This window comes from Eumetopias jubatus, unplaced genomic scaffold, assembly GCF_037043125.1.
Source record: "Eumetopias jubatus isolate StellerSeaLion01/CBP00866 unplaced genomic scaffold, mEumJub1_p1.0 scaffold_8, whole genome shotgun sequence".
NCBI classification, from domain to species: domain Eukaryota; kingdom Metazoa; phylum Chordata; class Mammalia; order Carnivora; family Otariidae; genus Eumetopias; species Eumetopias jubatus.
Genome location: NW_028274814.1, coordinates 82,057,251 through 82,074,688, shown reverse-complemented (window position 1 = coordinate 82,074,688; position 17,438 = coordinate 82,057,251). Strand labels below are relative to the sequence as shown.

Genomic DNA, 17,438 nt, shown 5'->3' with positions numbered 1-17,438 from the left:
CTTATTAAAGCTAGAGCAGTCCCTTTTATATGCCCTGTTCTTTTCCCAAGGAAGCCTCAGTTTTAATAAGTTTCTTTGAAAACTGAATAGGCCTTAGTTTTTGTAGTATCTGCACTGGACAGGTGACAACAACCTGAGATGGGTTTCTAGGATTACATCTTTGTCCAGCCCCTTTTTCTGATGTCACCACCTGCTTCATCAGTTACCACCACATGTCCTAACATTTAATGGCCATATGCCACCTTAAAGCTTGGCCAACAACTAAAGCCTTCATTTGAGTTTTCTTGTTGGAAGCTGAGCTTGCCCGCCCTCCTAGAACCCCTTCCGATGCCGGTCCCTGGAAATGGCAAAGCAGTAGCCACCTTGCCTGAGTTGTGCTGCTGCCCTCTCAAGAAAATGATGTGACTTCCTTTTTACTCACCGCTGATCCCTTTCTTTCTCATTCTTCCCTTCTTTCCCTTGGTGTTCTTTCAGCTCTCTTCCCTGCTTGAGCTGCTGAGTTACTGTGAGAGAATCAGAACCTACCGTTTCCTTTCCCCATCCCCTTAAAGCGCTGGTCTTCCCATGTGCTCCACCAAGCTCAAGACAAAGAGGAAATTGAAAGTCTCAAGAGAATTAGTATAAACTTCCCATAGTACAGTGAGAAGCAATGACCCAAGGCCTCCAGCTCGTTAAATTGAGTTTGAAATTTCTTCTCCATTTTTTCTTTTGGGAGAGAGAATATTAGTGTGAATAAATAAAATTGCCTCTTGATTATCTATATTAATGGAGAACATGAATTAGGGCCTGAAGTGGAGTATAAGATTCTTTTTTTTATAAGCTCATGCTTAGTCTCATGCAACTGATGTGAGCTCTGGTCCTTGGGAACTACTAATATAGATATTTTTTAAGAGCAACAGATCCAGGAAGAATTTGTTTTTGGCATTGTTTTACATTATATAGTTTCTTTTATACAGATGGCTGACCTTTCTACATTTTAATTTTGCCTGCTCTTATAAAGTTGGTCTATCTTCTCGGAACACATACCGGCTAATAGAAAGGAAAGATGATCCAGAAATTTGCATAAAAACAAACAGAACAAACAAGGTGGGGAGGGTGATTGCTGAGGATGATTAATAACTGACTATAAATAAGAATGTACCAATTCATATCTCTCCATGATAGCCAGTATCTCACCGGTAGTAAAGTCTTTCCTCCTTTTCTGAAACTTGTTGTAGCATTCAATTGTTTGTATATATTGCTTGTCCAAATCAGTGATTCTCAAATATCTTTATTCCTGTCTCCCTAAAAGTTCCCCCGATACCCAGCCCCCATTACGGTTTCCCCTCCTACAGGAAGATTCCCTGTTGTTAAGAAGCAAAAAGTGACGCTCGCTTCATCTTGTCTGTCTGTCTCAGAAATAATCAGTTTCCACCTGAGCTGTGGTTTTTCTAAGTTTGGGGCTGAGAAGACTGGAAGGAAATGGGGAGGCAGAGAGAAGAGAAACTCAGGGGCATGGTGATGAGACATGCTCTGGTTGCAGAGACTGGTACATCCCTTTACCAGATCTTTACCAGAGCTTACTAACCTACCTGACATCAGGTTTAATTTGCAAAGGGTTGATGTTCCCTTCAAGTAACTCCTCTTTCTGGGCCCCAGGTCTCACCAGCCCAGCCCACTCCCAGCACGGGAGGGCGACGGCGACGCACAGTGGATGAAGATCCTGATGAACGGCGGCAGCGTTTTCTGGAGCGCAACCGGGCTGCAGCCTCCCGCTGCCGTCAAAAGCGGAAGCTCTGGGTGTCCTCCCTCGAGAAGAAGGCAGAGGAACTCACTTCTCAGAACATTCAGCTGAGTGTGAGTGGGTCCCTGGGTGGTTATTGGGATTGATGAATCTGGAAAGTGAGATTGAATCGGAAAAAAGTGAAACAGTATAAAAGAAGATGATAACTCTTTAAATTAGGAGTGTTCCAGAAGATGTGCCAGGAAGAATGCAGAAAGAAACTCTTAACTGTCAAAATTGAAATATCTTCCCCAGGGGTTAGAAAAGACTTACCATCTACTCCCAAACCTGTTGCTAGAGTCTGAATCATCCACAGACCCATTTGGATGGGGGGAATTAGATTAATTGTCCCAGGGTACTCTTTTAGGTCATCAGTAGAATCCGACTGGGATCATGGAGCACCCAAAGGGAAATGTATTTGCCCCGGATAATGCAGCTTAATGAAAGAAAGAAAAAACCACACGAGCACAAATAGAAAAAGTATAATCCAGATATTTTCTTGAATATTATTTTTTCCCTTCTTTTGATAACTTATTATAAGATTTCATTGCAAAGGTATATATGAATATATTTATGTATATAGCATGTATACCTACATGCACACACAAGTGTATAGAACAAAACCAAAGTTCTTCTTCAGTATGCCTTTCCCAGTCTTATTCTTTCCTGTGGATGAGTTTGGTGTGTACCTACCAGACATATATGTATTTCTAAATATTTTTTTCATTTATACTTTTTGTGGGTTCGTCAGGGAGGGACTGTGTGTTTGTTTTAACATAACTAGGTTGATAGTATCTCCTGGAGATCTGGCCATGTGTCTAGAGAATCTACTTCATTTTTTTTAATAGCTCTATGGTAGTATATTCTGTAGTGTGGTTATATTATAAGGTATGGGTATTTACAATGTTTCTAATTTTTTGCCAGAACAGCAGTGGTATAGTTAACATTGTATGCACTTGAGTAGGTAGTTTTGTTAAATAGATTCCTGGAAGTAGGCTTTCTTAGTCGGAGGACATATGCATTATTAATTTTGGTATGATTATGTTTATCCTAAATAGGAATAATGTTTCTATTATAAATCCCTCCTTTTCACTGTAAGCAGCTCCTGTCAGTGAATTCATGAGTGTACTGGCCCTGAGCTGTCTGAAGCCTTGCGGGATGAGGAGTCTCCCAGATTCAGGGGAGAAAATCCAGGCAGCATTCTGTCCTCACCGTGGGAACAGCCACTGGGGGCGCAGGGGTGGAGGGTACTTTTTCTTGATGCTCTTTTCTTTCCTCCCTCTTCAGAATGAAGTCACATTGCTACGCAATGAGGTGGCTCAGTTGAAACAGCTACTGTTAGCTCATAAAGACTGCCCGGTTACTGCACTACAGAAAAAGACCCAAGGCTATTTAGGTGAGTGGCTCACAACCTAAGCAAGGGTAGTCAGTCAGTAAACTACATGTACCGAGTGTCTCAACTGTTTATAATTTTATAATCCGATTCTGAATGTTCTGGAGGGATCCACACTGATGAGTGAGCAGCCTTTCTGGAACAGCTAGTCCTACAAAATAATTTTGTTTTCAGAACCATATAGAGTTATCCTAATTATCTATCGTAGTTGTAGATAAAGGGTAGCAATATTTATCGGGTGCCTACTTTGTGTTAGGCCCTCTACCATCTGCCCAATTCTCTCATGAAATAGATATTGCCTCCATTTATATACAAGAAAACCACTCAGAATAGTCATGTACCTGAAGTTACACAGTTGGTGAAGTAGCAGAGCCAAGATTCCCATCTAGGTCTTTCTTATTCCAAAGATGCTATCTTGGCCTCAAGAGAATATAAACAACAGATGATACATTGGCGTTTGTTAAGCATTGTGCTATGGGGGTATATTTTATCTTTCTAATGATGGACCCATGGTGGTTTTAGTTTGTAACCTATGTGCACACATAAAGTAGTGCTAGAAAGAGATGGTCATAGAGTCGTGCTCGGAACAAGCACAGTCCTGAAATTAAAATTACTGTGAATAATTTGCTTATGGACAGTGAAAGCTAATAAAACATTTTCCTTTACAAATTTAATAAATTCCTAGAAATTTTGGCTATCAAATTTTGATATATTAAGTTATTTTTCCACTGTCTTTATCATTTCAGAGATGTGTTCCCATAGAAAAAGAGTAATAACCACATCACTCATTTTAAACATTTCTATTTAAATTTTAATTTTAATATGTACTTCAGGATACATTCATTTATTAAGCAGATACTGATTGAGCCTCTTCTGTGCCAAGCACTGTTTTATATACTGAGAATATAATAGGAAGCCAGATAGATTAGATTAAAATCCCTGCCCTTGAGGGGCTTATATTTTAGTAGGTGAAACAGACAATCAGGAGGATAAATAGGTACAATATATGTTCTATTAGATAAGAGTAAATGCTTGGAAGAAAAAATAAAACAGGAAAGAGGAATATGAAATGTGGGCAGCAGGGTTGAAATTTTTTTCAGCCTTCACTCTTCTTTATTCAAAAGAAAACTTTTGAATAAAGAAATAAAGACTTTAAGGAAGTGACGGAGTTGGCTATGCATTTATATGGGAGAAAAAGTACTGCCAACGGGAAGAACAGCAAATGCAAAGACCCAGAGTGGGATGCACTTGGCACATTCTGGGAACATCAAGGAGGGTAGTGTGGCTGGATTGGAGAGAACCGGGGATGGAGAGTAGTTGGAGATGAGGTAGGGGAGCTAACAGGAACATTTTTATATAGGGCCTCATCAGTCCTACTGAGGACTTCGGGTTTTACTCTACATGGGGGCTATTAGAAGGTTTTTAGAGGAAGAGTGACATGACTGGTCTGACTTACATTTGAAGAGAATCACTCTGTTAGAGAGTGCAGGAGGGCACAGCAGTAGCAAGCAGTCCATTTAGGAGTCTGTGGCAATCATGTGAGCAAGAGGCGGAGCCTTGGGCCAGGATGGTGGTAGTGAAAATGGTGAGAAGGGGTTGAGTTCAGGGTATATTTTGAAGTTAGAGTGACAGTGTCTGATGATGGGCCAGACGGGGTGGTGTATATGAGAAAAGAATCAAAAGCTGCACCAAAGTTTTTGGCCTGAGCAACTGCAACAGTGGAGTTGCCATTAGTTGAAGTAGAGGAAAGTGTAGAAGCAAATGGATTAGGAGGTGTGTCTGCACCTCAGATTTGGACAAGCTGAATGTAAGCTTGCAGGCGGAGGTATCAAGTGGAGGCTGGTTATATGGTCCTGCAGTTCAGAGGAAAGGCTGAAGATAAAACTTTGGGAGTCAGCAGCATGTAGTTAGTTTTTAAAGCCACAAAACCAGATGAAATGGTTTCGCTATTGAAAGAGCACAGACAGAAAGAAGAAAGGTAGTTGCAGGACCAAGCTCTGGGGTACTCCAACACTTCAAGGTCAGAGAAAGAAGAAGAAACCCACAAATAAGGTGGAATGAGCTGCCAAGAAGGCAAGAGGGAAATAAGCTGAGTAGTGAGTGTGGCATTCTGGAAACCGGGATAAGAAAGTGTTTCCAGAAGTTTAGTGATCAACATTTCAAATCCTTTTGATGGGGAAAGGAAGGCAAGGATTGAGTATTCATCAGTGTGAAGTCAATATACAGTAAGTTTTCTGCTCAATCCCTTCAAGAACTTTTGAGGGGCAGGCAATCCATTAAGCTACTTATTTGTTACAGCAAAGATGTATTTGGTTCCTGCTGTGTGGTGTAGACACTGTGGTAGGTATTTGACTCAGGCCAATGACACACTGTACCTCTGAGAGACTCAGAGTTATGAGGAGATAAACATGTCAGCCTGTGAATAAGGTATGCACAGATATCCCAGTCAAAGAGCCCCTGGAGTGGGAGTTTCCTGAGGACAGGGCTCCTGTTTTATTCATTATATACCGCAGTGCTGGCACATGGAAGATGCTCAGTAAAATGATGAATAGATGAATGTGTGCTCTGAAAGCACCAGCGATGAGATAGTTAATTTCATGAGCGTAACAAAGAAGGTTTCACAGAAGAGGTTATATTTGAATCCTGAAAGGAGACTCAGACATTCATCAGGAGAGAATGAAAAATACAACCATTGGTTGTTGGCCCTTATTTATTCCACACATCTCTGTTTAAGCAGCCGTGGAGGCTGTGTGATGTTTCATAAAACTTGACTGCAGAGCCACACGGAGTTACCTTTGTATGCAGCTCAGATATTTGTGTTTATCAGTAAAGTGTTATCATCACTTTAGGTGAAGTGGCGTAGCCCATAAAAAATGTTTTCAATCATTAATGCCTAGCCAGTTGATAGTCAGGAGGATCCAACAAGCCTCTTTGTAGTTTGTTGTATTAACTGAACCTTGGCCAAGGACTGGTCATTCATAACCTCATCTGAGTGAGCTTGATATCTATCAGGCTTACCTGGGGTGCAAGTGCATGCTAAAGGAACATAAAAAATAATGGAATGATTAAATTCTTGTGGGAATTAATCAGAGAGGATAGCTTAAAAAAAAATCTATTTTAAATCACCTTTTAAGACATGACTGAAAGGAAGAGTGTTCCAGTAGGGGTAATGAACTACACAAAGACGCAGAAACCAGACGGTGTAATTAACATGCTGAGGGGTTACTTTACTGAGATAGATAAATTAATTTGGGCCTAATTCTTGCGTCCCTTCTCACAACTTCCCGTTTCCTAGCCCCTTCGTGGCTTAGAAGCTGAGATTCTGGGAAGTTTCCCCCCCAAAATGATGGGGCCTTCCTTTTCCTTTTGGGCTCCTTTAGAATTAATGGCACAAGGTGATCTTGCTTATTTCCCCATTCTCTTTTCTAATCACTTGCTCTCTGCTCTTTGTCTTCCCTCCTGGCAGAAAGCCCCAAGGAAAGCTCAGAGCCGACGGGTTCTCCAGCCCCTGTGATTCAGCACAGCTCAGCAACAGCCCCTAGCAATGGCCTCAGTGTTCGCTCGGCGGCTGAAGCTGTAGCTACCTCGGTCCTCACTCAGATGGCCAGCCAAAGGACAGAACTGAGCATGCCGATACAGTCGCATGTGATCATGACCCCACAGTCCCAGTCTGCGGGCAGATGATGCCTCCCCTGGTGGAGAGGTCCCCAGTCAGAGCTCGCCCGCCCGAGAGCCAAGAGAGATGTCATCTTATCGCCTCCCATCTGCCTTGGACATGGCAATATGGGGGGGGGGGGGAATTGTGTGTTGTGAGTAATGGACAGATGTGGGGCTTTTCAGCCACATGGTCATGTACATTGACACCTGTACTAGGAGTCTCCCAGCCCCAGAGCCACATAGATCATCCCCTACGGGGCAGTTTCTGATGTACCCACAGCCAAAGGCCTTTCCAGATGGTCCGAACAATCACCCCTGCCCGTGCATGTGTACCTGTCTCTTTTAACACTAACCCTTGCACTGCTAGGTTTTGGGTTTCTCAGTTCCCTCTCTTCCCACTAAGCCATGGCTGTTACCTTCCTGTTCCTTAGCAGCACGCCACTTCCTGCTAGGTAGGGGAGGCTAGTATTGATGGCAGGTCACCGCTGGCCCGCCCCAGCCACCCAGTGGGCTCAGGACTTTGTCTCCCATTAATTGCTTATTTTATCCCTTTACCGCCTTCCTGAAGTCTAGTTGAAACATTCACTTACGGCGAATGTAAAATTACCCTTGATGTATGAATTAGCAGTATTTTCCAGCTCTTCCATAAACTTTAGTCCTTCTCCCTACCTGCCACCAAAAAAACCCAAAAACAAACAAACAAAAAAAACAAAACAAAAAAAGCAAAAAGAAAGAAACAAAACCCCAAGAATTCTAGTCCTTTGTCAGCTATTTCCAGAGCTATTTGGGTCTCTCGTTTTGTGTCTTGAGTTTTCTCAGTCTACTGGTGGGGCCCTTTCCACCTACCACTAAGCCTTGGCAAGATCATCTCGTGGCCTTATTAGCTCTTGCTTGTTGGTGAAAAGGGAAAGTGCCCTGGGTGTGACTGGCTGATCCACCTCCTCCGCAGTCCACCCTCCTGCAGTGATCATTAGGGCAGGCAGGAACAGGAGAGTTTGACGCTCGTTCTGTCAGGTTCCTGGATTGATTCTTTATGTCTTAAAAGAGTTTACTGGCCAAAGCATACATAACTCCTTTTGGTCGTCTGTCCTCACCTGCCTCTCCCTCTTTGTTCCCCTGCCCGGGTCACTGCCTCTGTCTGTCCAGGTGCAGCCCTCTGGAGCTGTTGCGTAGGGCACTCTTGCACTCCCTTGCTCTTCTCCCATCTCCCAGCCTCACCCAGCTGTCTTCTTTTCCGGGCTAGGGTCTTCTGTTCACAAGTGTCCCTCACCCTGGATCTCCTTTCTCTCATTCACCAGGCTCCTAGGCTAGCCGCTAGGTCTCTCTGCTCCTGTAGTATTTCTTCAGTTCTCCTCTGCTTTCTGCCCCCCTAGATGCAGTGTGTCCCCAGAGGCCTGGCCCCAGGACCCTGAGGCATCAGAGCCAGGGTCCTGAGTGGGTTTTCTTGAGGATAAGGTAGGATGGGAAGAGGCAGGAGAGAGGAGGCGCAGTACTGATCTCAGCAGGAGACCCCTGCTTGGTGAAGGTCTGGCCTGCCTGGGAAATTGGTGACTATTGCGCTCAGCCATTCTTACTGTGAGGAGTTAGGTTACAGGGGGAGAAATTCATCCCTCTTGTCCCTCTTTCTTCCTCATTAAGACTTCTCATCTTCCTTTGGCTCTGAACTATGCAATTTCTACCAGGGCCATAGGAAGCAATCCAAAGCCAGAGGCCTGTGGATAGGTAGGTCAGCTTTAATAGCCTGTCAGTATGAATCCCTTCCAGTTGTCCCAGAGCCACCTTCTGCCATCTGCCCAAGCCAAGAATGTCCTTTTCTCCCTCTCTCCTACCTCCATCTTAAATTTACATACAGAATAACTGCCAGCTTCCTTTCTTACTTTGTCTCCCAGAATTGGCTGTCATAGGGGGAATGAGGGAACATTCTAAGCTGCAAGATTCCCATCTTCTCAGATGATACACTGGTGAGCCAGGCAGAGGACATGTTCTATTGCGTCTGTTTTAATTTCCCCTCCTGCTTTTCAGAGCTGGTGCTGAGCAAGACACACCTGGTGAAGAGAAAGGAGAGAAAACATGATTTTCTCATCCTCTACCACCCGGGACCCAACAGGAACAGCCCCTGAGGTGACTCAGTCTAGCAAATGGCATGGCAGATGGTCAGGATGCCACTTACCACCTCCAGGGACTTCATTTGCCTTTAACAGTTCACAGCCATAACTTGTACTCAGGACTTTTCCTTTAGACGGCTGTGCCCTGGGACTTCTGCTTTAGTTGTGTTTCATTTTTTACTTTCTTTATTTCCCACCAGCAGCCTTGCCCTAAAGCTTGACTGAGTTTATGGCTCCTAAGGAGCCTTCATAAGACCCTTGACTATTTTTCTTCCCCCTTTAGTCAAGTGTTTTTCAAGTTAAGAATTATTTTGTCACTGCACACAAGCCCTGCCTTACTGCTTGGCCTTGGAGGAAGTTTGAGTCCTGTCTGTCTGTCCCTGGGTAGGATAGCTGATTTATTTAGAGGGTCTTACTTAGTTTCTTAGTCCCCATGTCTCATTCTCTTGAGTCCTTACTTCGTTTTCATCAGTAGGAAGTTATTGGGGACCTAAATGAGGGGCACTGCCAGAACCTGGGTAGTAAAGCAGTAGGAAGGGGCAGGACAGAACCTCGTAGATCGCTCTTTAGTTGGTCCGTGGCCTCACTAAGAAGGCAGAGCAGTTGCTTATCCTGAGACTGTCATAGTTACGGGGAATGTCACTTACCTTGTTACTCCTGCCAGCCCTGTGGCCACTCCCCCTGCCCTCTGCTTTCCAAACTTATCTGGACCAGAACCAAACATCATGGAGGGTGTCACTTAGCCCTTCTTACTGACCATGGCCTTTCTAGGGGCCTAAGGGAAGATACTTTCTGAAAGGATCTGGGAGTATGGATGCCTTGAGACTCTTCTGCGTGAACACAAGACTCCGGCCTCCTGCCTCATCTGAGAGACACAGCCGGTAGATAACCAAGGCCATAGAGAAAGGTACCAGACCAGGTCTTGAATCTTGCAGACTTTGCCCTAGTCCTTTCAAAGAAAGCTTGCTCGGAGTTGAAAAGTCTGAGAAAGCTTCCCTCACTGCTAAAGAAAGCTAGAAAAATAGGCCCTCCCTTACTCTTTCCCTGTTGGTTGTATGCCCCAAATCTGGCTTCCTTCAGCCTCCACTCCTCTCCTTGGCCCTAAGCACTAGACCATATACTCTTGGTAGTGGTAAACAAGGAGATGGCCTCACTGAATTTCTTTCACCTTGCTGCCTTCCCTGTGCCTGTTCTGTTGTTCTTGGCTCCTATCCTGATTCACTGCCCTCCGGCACCACCCATCCTGGTTGACGGGGTACTTAACTATAACCATGCCCTGTCTATAGCCTGAACCACCGAGCAGACACCAAAATATTCCTCCTGTGGTTTCTGAGGCTCCCGTGGCTCCACACTGAGAGCTCCTTTAAAGGTGCTAGCCCTGAGACCGCCCTTCCCCCCGAAAGCTCCCCCTTTCTTTCATGACTTCCCATCCCCAAATCATTATTTTTCATTAATATTGTACATTGTATACACAGGAAGGAAATGTATTCTTTTTTTTTCTTTAATTTCATAACCAGTCCGTTTAGAATCCAGTCCTAGTTATATCACATATGCCTTTGTTGATATGCTCTTTCTGCTTTCTTTAGACTTTTGTTTGAAGGGGCGGAGGGAGGAACAGAACAGGCGAGGATCCTAAGGCAGAGTAGAGGATCCCCCTGCCTACTTCAGCCTCCCACAACCCTAACCATCCCTCTCATAGTATAGAACTGATTTCTCTCTGTTTGTGTTTGCACACATGCATGTACACAGACATAAATACCCACCCACCCCTGAGTGGTGGCCCGGCAGGAATTAGCATCAGCTGCTGGCCACCATTCCCACCTTCTGTTACCAGGTCTTTCGTCACTCTTTGGGGTAAAATGCTACCCCAGATTGAGAAAAGGCTGGGGAGAGTAGGGCAGGTTAAGGCGGCTATGTCCTCTGTAGGTGCAGGTTTGTAGCTGCTAGGGTTTATTTTATTTTTTTAATGGGGAGCTGGTAGCACAGAGCTATCTCACCACCATAGCTACTGGTGAGTGCTGTTTCAGCTGTAAGAAATGACTAGGAGCACTAGTTTCATTGGCTTTCCCTTAGGGTGGTGGGTCTCAGAATGTGGTCCAGGACCAGTATAGCACCAGCAGCACCAGCATCTGGGAGCTTGTTAGACATCACATTTGGGCCCCACCACAGACCTATTGAATCAGAAACTCGGGCTGGGCTCTAACAAGCACTCCACGTGATTCTAATGCACACTAAAGTGTGAGAACCATTTCCTTAGGGGCAAGCTGGGACATCCTTGTAGGGTGTCGGGGATATTTTAAGTACCATCCTCTGCCTGAGCACTAACACATTTTACCATTTCCTCCAGTCCCTCTCTCCACCCCCATTAAAACAACAACCACGTGATTCATCTCAAAATCTAGGTTTGTCTTCCTTCTACTTCCTCCTAAAACCTGTCCTGCCTTGGTCTGGATAGGAATTGTCCCATATTCCCTTGCAGACTGGTCACTCCACATTCTTTGTTACAGGAAGGACCGGCTGGAGCTCTAGCTGTCCTGTACACACACACACACACACACACACACACAGCTCTAGCTGTCCTGTACACACACACACACACACACACACACCCCTACACACACACACACACATCTACACACCCCTTTCCGGTAGGGAGATGAGCCTCTAGCCCCAACAGTTGAGGCTGCTGCCTCCTTACATAGTATCTGTTAAAAGAAAGCAGTGTGTATCTATGGTTATATCTCTGTTCATCTGTATATCTTTGACATGTAGCAACACCTCTCCATCTCATCAAGAAACTCGACGCTGGGTCTGGGTCTCCCCCAGTCCCCAGTGGTGGACTTTGACATGTGGGAGGATGTAGTGCTACAGGCTGTTTTGTTACAAAACTGTCTTGTCCCTTTCCCTGCCACCCAACTCAGCATGATCCCTGTGAGCAGGCTCTCACAATCTCCTGGGACGGGCTGAGGCAGAGGCTTCATTCTCTCCTCCCTTCTCCTCCCCTCTCCCGTCCCCCTTACCACCCAGCAGTTATCCCCCCAGCCATGCCTTCTCCCGCTCCCCCTCGCCCTGACATATATTGTGCCTTATTTATGCTGCAAATATAACATTAAACTATCAAGAGAACCACTGTTATGTCAAATGCTTCAGTACTCTCATCTACAAGTCCCATTGGCTGCTCTTTCTGGGAACTCGTTGGGCTTTCGTGTCTGTGCTCTTCCTCGCTCTCCCATTTCTGAGGACAGAAGGAGCAGGGATTCTTATCCCTCCTTTTTATGCAGGGAAGACACAGCCTAAAGAAGGTAGGTGGTTTATATAAATTACAGAACACGAAAGAAGGCACAGAGACCAGGGCTCATATTTGTGCACTGCCCCGGGGACAAGGGCCCTCGGCATCCTGGGAGCCTCATTGCAGAACTCGTGCGCTTTATGTGGATAGGGGATGGTAGGGTGTCTGAAGGCAAGCGGCCTCTTCTCTTTCAGTGTTCTGTCCCCTCCTTTTTCCCAACAATAAGAACAAAAACAAGCCCTACTCTCAGGAAGTTTCTGGCATGACTGGGGGAGTGCACACATAGACAACAGAGAGAAAGTGAAGCTTTCTATGATTCTGTTGGTTCTATGGATGTGGGGAAGAGCTTGTTTAGAAGCAGGTAGGAGTCACAAGAAAAACAGGTAATGGTCAGGAACTATGGCGAGGGGTAGGGCAATCTGTATCCCTAGATAATTAGCACAGGTGAGAAGAGTGAGCCAGGCTGAAGAACTTGACCACCTGACCAAGAGGTAGCAGGTACCTCTGAATTTTTCCCAGTAGGAGAGGAGTGATACGGAAGCTGTTTGCGGTTGGTGTTTGCAATAATTGACACAAGTAGGGAAACTGAGTCTCCGTAGGACAGTGGGAAAGGGAGTGGTGATCTTCACTGTGTTGTGGTCAGGAGCACATGGGGTTCCAGAGAAGGGTAAGAAAGTAAGTATTTCTTTGGTATTTGCTGAAAGCCAAATACCAAAGCCAAGATTGAGATGTTTTGGAAGAGAGGAGACTGAAGGTAGGGTAGTTTCCCAAGTTCTAGAATAATTAACCCATTCCCACTGCAGGCCTATCTTGTTTTATTGCAACGTCACCTTATTATGCTTTGCAGATAGCGCGTTTGTGTGTGTGTGTGTTTTGTTTTTACAAATTGAAGGTACAAGACTTCAGTGGAGGAAGTAACTATAGTTGTGGAAATAGCAAGAGAACTAGATTTAGAAGTAGAGCCTGAAGATGTAACTGAATTGCTGCAATCTCATGATAAAACTTGAACAAATGAGTTGCTTCTTATGGATGAGCAAAGAAAGTGGTTTCTTGAGATGGAATCTATTCCTAGTGAAGATGCTGTGAAGACTAGAAATGACAGAGGATTTAGAATATTACAGGGGCACCTGGCTGGCTCAGTCAGAAGAGCATGCGACTCTTGATCTCACAGTTGTGAGTTCCAGCCCCACGTTGGGTGTAGGGATGACTTAAAAAAAAAAAAAGTATTACAGAAACTTAGTTGATAAAGCAGCGGCTGAGTTTGAGAAGTTTGACTCCAATTTTGAAAATTCTATGGGTTTAAAGCTGTGAAACAGTATCACACACTACAAAGAAATCGTTTGTGAAAGGAAGAGCCAATCGATGTAGCCAACTTCACTGTCAATTTTACGAAATTGCCACAGCCACCCCACCCTTTAGTAACCACCAATCTGATCGCTCAGCAGTGAGCAACATCAAGGCCAGACCCTCCACCAGCAAAAAGATTATGACTTGCAGGGTGCCTGGCTGGCTCAGTCGGTAGAACATGGGACTCTTGATCTCAGAGTCCTGAGTTCAAGCCCCACGTTGGGTGTAGAGCTTACTTTAAAAAAAATTTTTTTAACAACTTGCTAAAAGCTCAGATGATAGCATTTTTTAAGTAAAATTTTATTTTACGATTTTATTTGAGAGAGCAAGCAAGAGCAGGGGGAGTGGCAGAGGGAGAGGGAGAAGCAGGCTCCCCACAGAGCAGGGAGCCCGACGTGTGGCTCGGTCCCAGAACCCTGGGATCCCAACCTGAGCCGAAGGCAGACGCTTAACTGAGCCACCCAGGCGCCCCTAAGCAATATTTTTAAATTAAGGTATGCACATTATTATGTGTTTATTTTCAGATATAATGCTATTGCACACTTACTAGGTTACAGTATAATGTAAACATAACTTTTATATGTGCTAGGAAACAAATTTTATTTGACTCTCCTTATTGTGTTACTTGCTTTATTGTGGTAGTCTGGAACTGAACCAGCAATATCTCCGAGGTGTGCCTATACCTACCAAAGGAGAGAGCGGTCCCCTCCCTCCTGGACATAGGAAGTTAGCTAGACCAGACCCTTGCTGAATTGAGCCTCAGCTCAGGTCCACTTGTAATTGATGATCAGAGATACCAGGAGAGTCAGGGTGGCAAACATTTATTAGCTGCTCTGTGCTAGATGGAACACTAGATGCTTTGTATTCATTAGGTCATTTACTGTTCTTAGCAACCTCTTGATAAACAGGAATAGTTGCCTCATTTAAGATGAGCTGAGGTTTAAGTTAAGACATTTGCTCAAGGCACATGGTGGCATGCAGGAGCTGGGATGAAAACAGCTCTGAGCCCAGAGCCACTCTGTGCAATCTAGAGGCCCACACCCCTTCACAACCCTGCTCCTCTGGACTTCTGTCAGGGGAGAACAGAGAAGTGGTACAGGATCCATCTCCCACAGAAAAACCCATCTGCCCATGGACTTGGATCGTCCCTTTTAAGCAGCAGTGAAATTCCAAGATGTAGTGATGAGGAGCGTCAGGTTCTGTGCTCGGGACCAGCTGGGGGACAAAGCATACAGAAGGGTTCACCCTAGCTTAGGCCGGATTAGTATCTAAAACATCCAGATGGAAACCCGCTCTAACCTACCTATCCAAAGTTATAAATTGGTTTCTAGATGTCTTGCTTTAAAGGGAGCAGTGATCCCCTTAACAAGAGAAGACTAGAGTGGAAGAGGGACATCTGTCTTCAAATACATGAAAGGCTTGCACACATGAAAGATGTGCAGTGTTCCGTGACTTGATGGGGCAAACTGAATCCCATGGTGGAGGCCACAGGAGATGGAAGACAGCTTGGTGCCCGGATAAATCTGCCCCATCACTGTCTCAGCAGATGGAAAGTTCGCTGGGGCTCATGTGTGCAAGGATCAGCACTGCTAATGTTTTGAGGATGCTTGCTCTGTTGCCAGATCCTGTGCTGAGCGGATTACAAAAAGTATCTCAAATAATGCTTTACCCTAGAAAGTAGTTCCTTTTAATGTTGCCATGTTTTAGGTGAAGAAACTGCAGTTTAGAGAGCTTGCTTGCCCAAGACTGATCCACAGGCTCTTGACGCCATGGCACCTCTCCAGCATAGGCTAGAGAACCACACTGGGGGCGGGGGGGGCGGGCAGTGATGGCTGAGGAAGGGATTCTAGGATCAGAAGGAAAACCTTCTCTCTTGAGGGAAAATGATTTTTTCCTAAAAAGGCAAGATTCTTGTTGCCTGCCCTAACTGGTCAGAACCAGGCAGAGGCTGGGGTGACTAGAAGGAGGTGGATGAAACCAGATACCAACCCCAGGATCCTGCCCCTGCCTTTCGGGGACCCCTTAGAGTCAGGGCGTTAAGAACCTCCATCTACCGTCACCCTTCAAAGAGCAGAGAAAGGAAATGGCCGGCTCTGACAGTGCGGCGCTGTGGCCACAGGGTGGCAGCAGTGCTTCAGCCGCAGAGGCTGGCTCCAGAAGCCCGGGTGAGGCAGATCCTGAGCAGGGCTCTCCCGTGAACATGGGGTTTGTCTACAAAGATTGGAAGCGATCCCCACTTTCTGTGAGCTCTGAAACCTTTTAGTCTCCTTCTATATCCCACTTTTCTATCCACAGGCAAATCCCAGAGGAGTGATTCCATTTTTAACCCAAGGCAGACATCAGCAAGGGTGTGAATGGTCTGAATGACCCTGACTGCAGCCAGTCACGAGAGGGACCAGGCTGGGTCATCCCGGCTCGCTGTAACCCTGTGGCTCTTCCTGCCTTCCCTCTGTTCCAAGACATAGTGCCTAGACCTCCTTGACAGGACTTCCTCTATGCTTTTATTCTCCAAGTTAGGAAAGAGAGGTGATCAATTGGAGCTCTCCAACCTGTTGAAGAATTGGGGGTTCTTGAAGGCCCCCAGGGCCTGGCTCTGACAAAGCGTCTGCAATTAAAGATACTTCTTGAGCTCTGGAGACAGGATTTATGCATCTAATAAAGTCTATAACTCCAGGCTTAGGGGCTGGAGGCTGGAGGCTGGGAGCAGGAAGTCCCAGGAGTACCATGGGAGGGGATCCCAGGTGGCTCCTAATGGAGCGGTGCCTTTCCATCGCCTGCTCCAGATTCCCCCTCAGGCTGCTGTGGGGTGGGGGGACTGGGCCACAACAGAGATAAGAGGCGCGAATGGCTGCGGAAAGGCGGATGGCAGCATGGAGTCCAGGCGAGCCGCAGTGCTGCTGCTGGTGCTGCTGCGAACACACTGGGGCTGTGCCGGGGGACCAGGGCACGGAGGCGAAGGAGACCAGGTCTTCGCGGTAAGTTACCACCCCATCCCCGTGTCACCATTTCTCTTTGTTTTTATTTTTTAAAAGATTTTATTTAGAGAGACAGTGGGAGGAGGGGCAGAGGGCAGGGAGAGAATCTCCAGCAGGCTCCACGCCGGGTACAGAGCCCGACGTGGGGCTCGATCCCACAACCCTGAGATCATGACCTGAGCCGAAATCAAGAGTCAGCCGCTTACCCGACTGCGCCAACCAGGCGCTCCCCCACCCCCCCCCACGTCACCATTTTTCTATCTCGGCTTGAGACTTGTGCTCTCAGTTCAAATAATCTGGCTGCCAGGATCTTCAGTGGGTCCTCACATCCGAGGAAGTGGCTCCTCAGCCTCCTACAACTGGCCTCTGGAAGTCACTCCTTTTCCCTTGTGAACTAAATGTCCAAGGCCTTTGCCCATCTTCCCTCCCCAATGCCCCTGAACCACAGGAGGAAGAGAGCGGACCCCATGCACTGCAGGAGGCCCAGATCCCTCTATCACTCTTGCGCTCCCTGCTCCAGGCCATGCAGAGACCCAGCCGGAGCCCAGCCTTTCTGTTTCAGCCCCAGAGGTGAGTCTAAGAGGGCCATGGGCAAGGCAGGAGCCAAAGGGGAGGGTGGGGGCTCGAGAAGGGAGGTGCCAAAAGGACCTACAGTTGAAGATAGATCTCTCCCAAGGTTTGGCAGAACCTACCGGGGCTCCTGGAGCAGCAAAGAGCTGAGTCCCCGAGCTGGGGAGGGGTTCAGCTCCCCCTTCTGGAGCCTGGCTGCCCCTCAACGCTTTGGGAAGAAGTGACACGTCATCCCTTGATATGTTTGCATGCGAGGCTCACAACTAAAAGTGCCATGCCTCTCCTGGCCACCCCCCGCCCCCAATAAAGCTGTCTGGCTTCTGAATCCACATGTCTGTCT

The 17,438-nt window shown here is 46.3% G+C and overlaps 2 protein-coding genes across 3 annotated transcripts in view; both read left to right on the top strand.

Annotated features, from left to right (window-relative positions):
- The window catches only part of LOC114225704 (cyclic AMP-dependent transcription factor ATF-7), an 88,316-nt gene extending 75,257 nt beyond the window's left edge, over positions 1–13,059 (top strand). For both annotated transcript variants that reach the window (XM_028125427.2, XM_028125428.2), the window contains exons 10-12: positions 1,639–1,836; positions 3,050–3,158; positions 6,622–13,059. In XM_028125427.2, coding sequence (XP_027981228.2) covers positions 1,639–1,836; positions 3,050–3,158; positions 6,622–6,839 — 525 coding nt within the window. In that variant the 3' untranslated portion in view covers positions 6,840–13,059. The remainder of the gene's footprint in view (positions 1–1,638; positions 1,837–3,049; positions 3,159–6,621) is intronic.
- Positions 13,060–15,370: 2,311 nt separating this feature from the next.
- NPFF (neuropeptide FF-amide peptide precursor) lies at positions 15,371–17,427 on the top strand. Its single transcript, XM_028125434.2, has 3 exons — positions 15,371–16,528; positions 16,977–17,098; positions 17,205–17,427. Exons 1-3 carry the CDS (start codon positions 16,424–16,426, stop codon positions 17,320–17,322), a joined length of 345 nt encoding a protein of 114 aa, XP_027981235.1. The 5' UTR covers positions 15,371–16,423; the 3' UTR covers positions 17,323–17,427.
- The last annotated feature ends 11 nt before the right edge of the window (positions 17,428–17,438 follow it).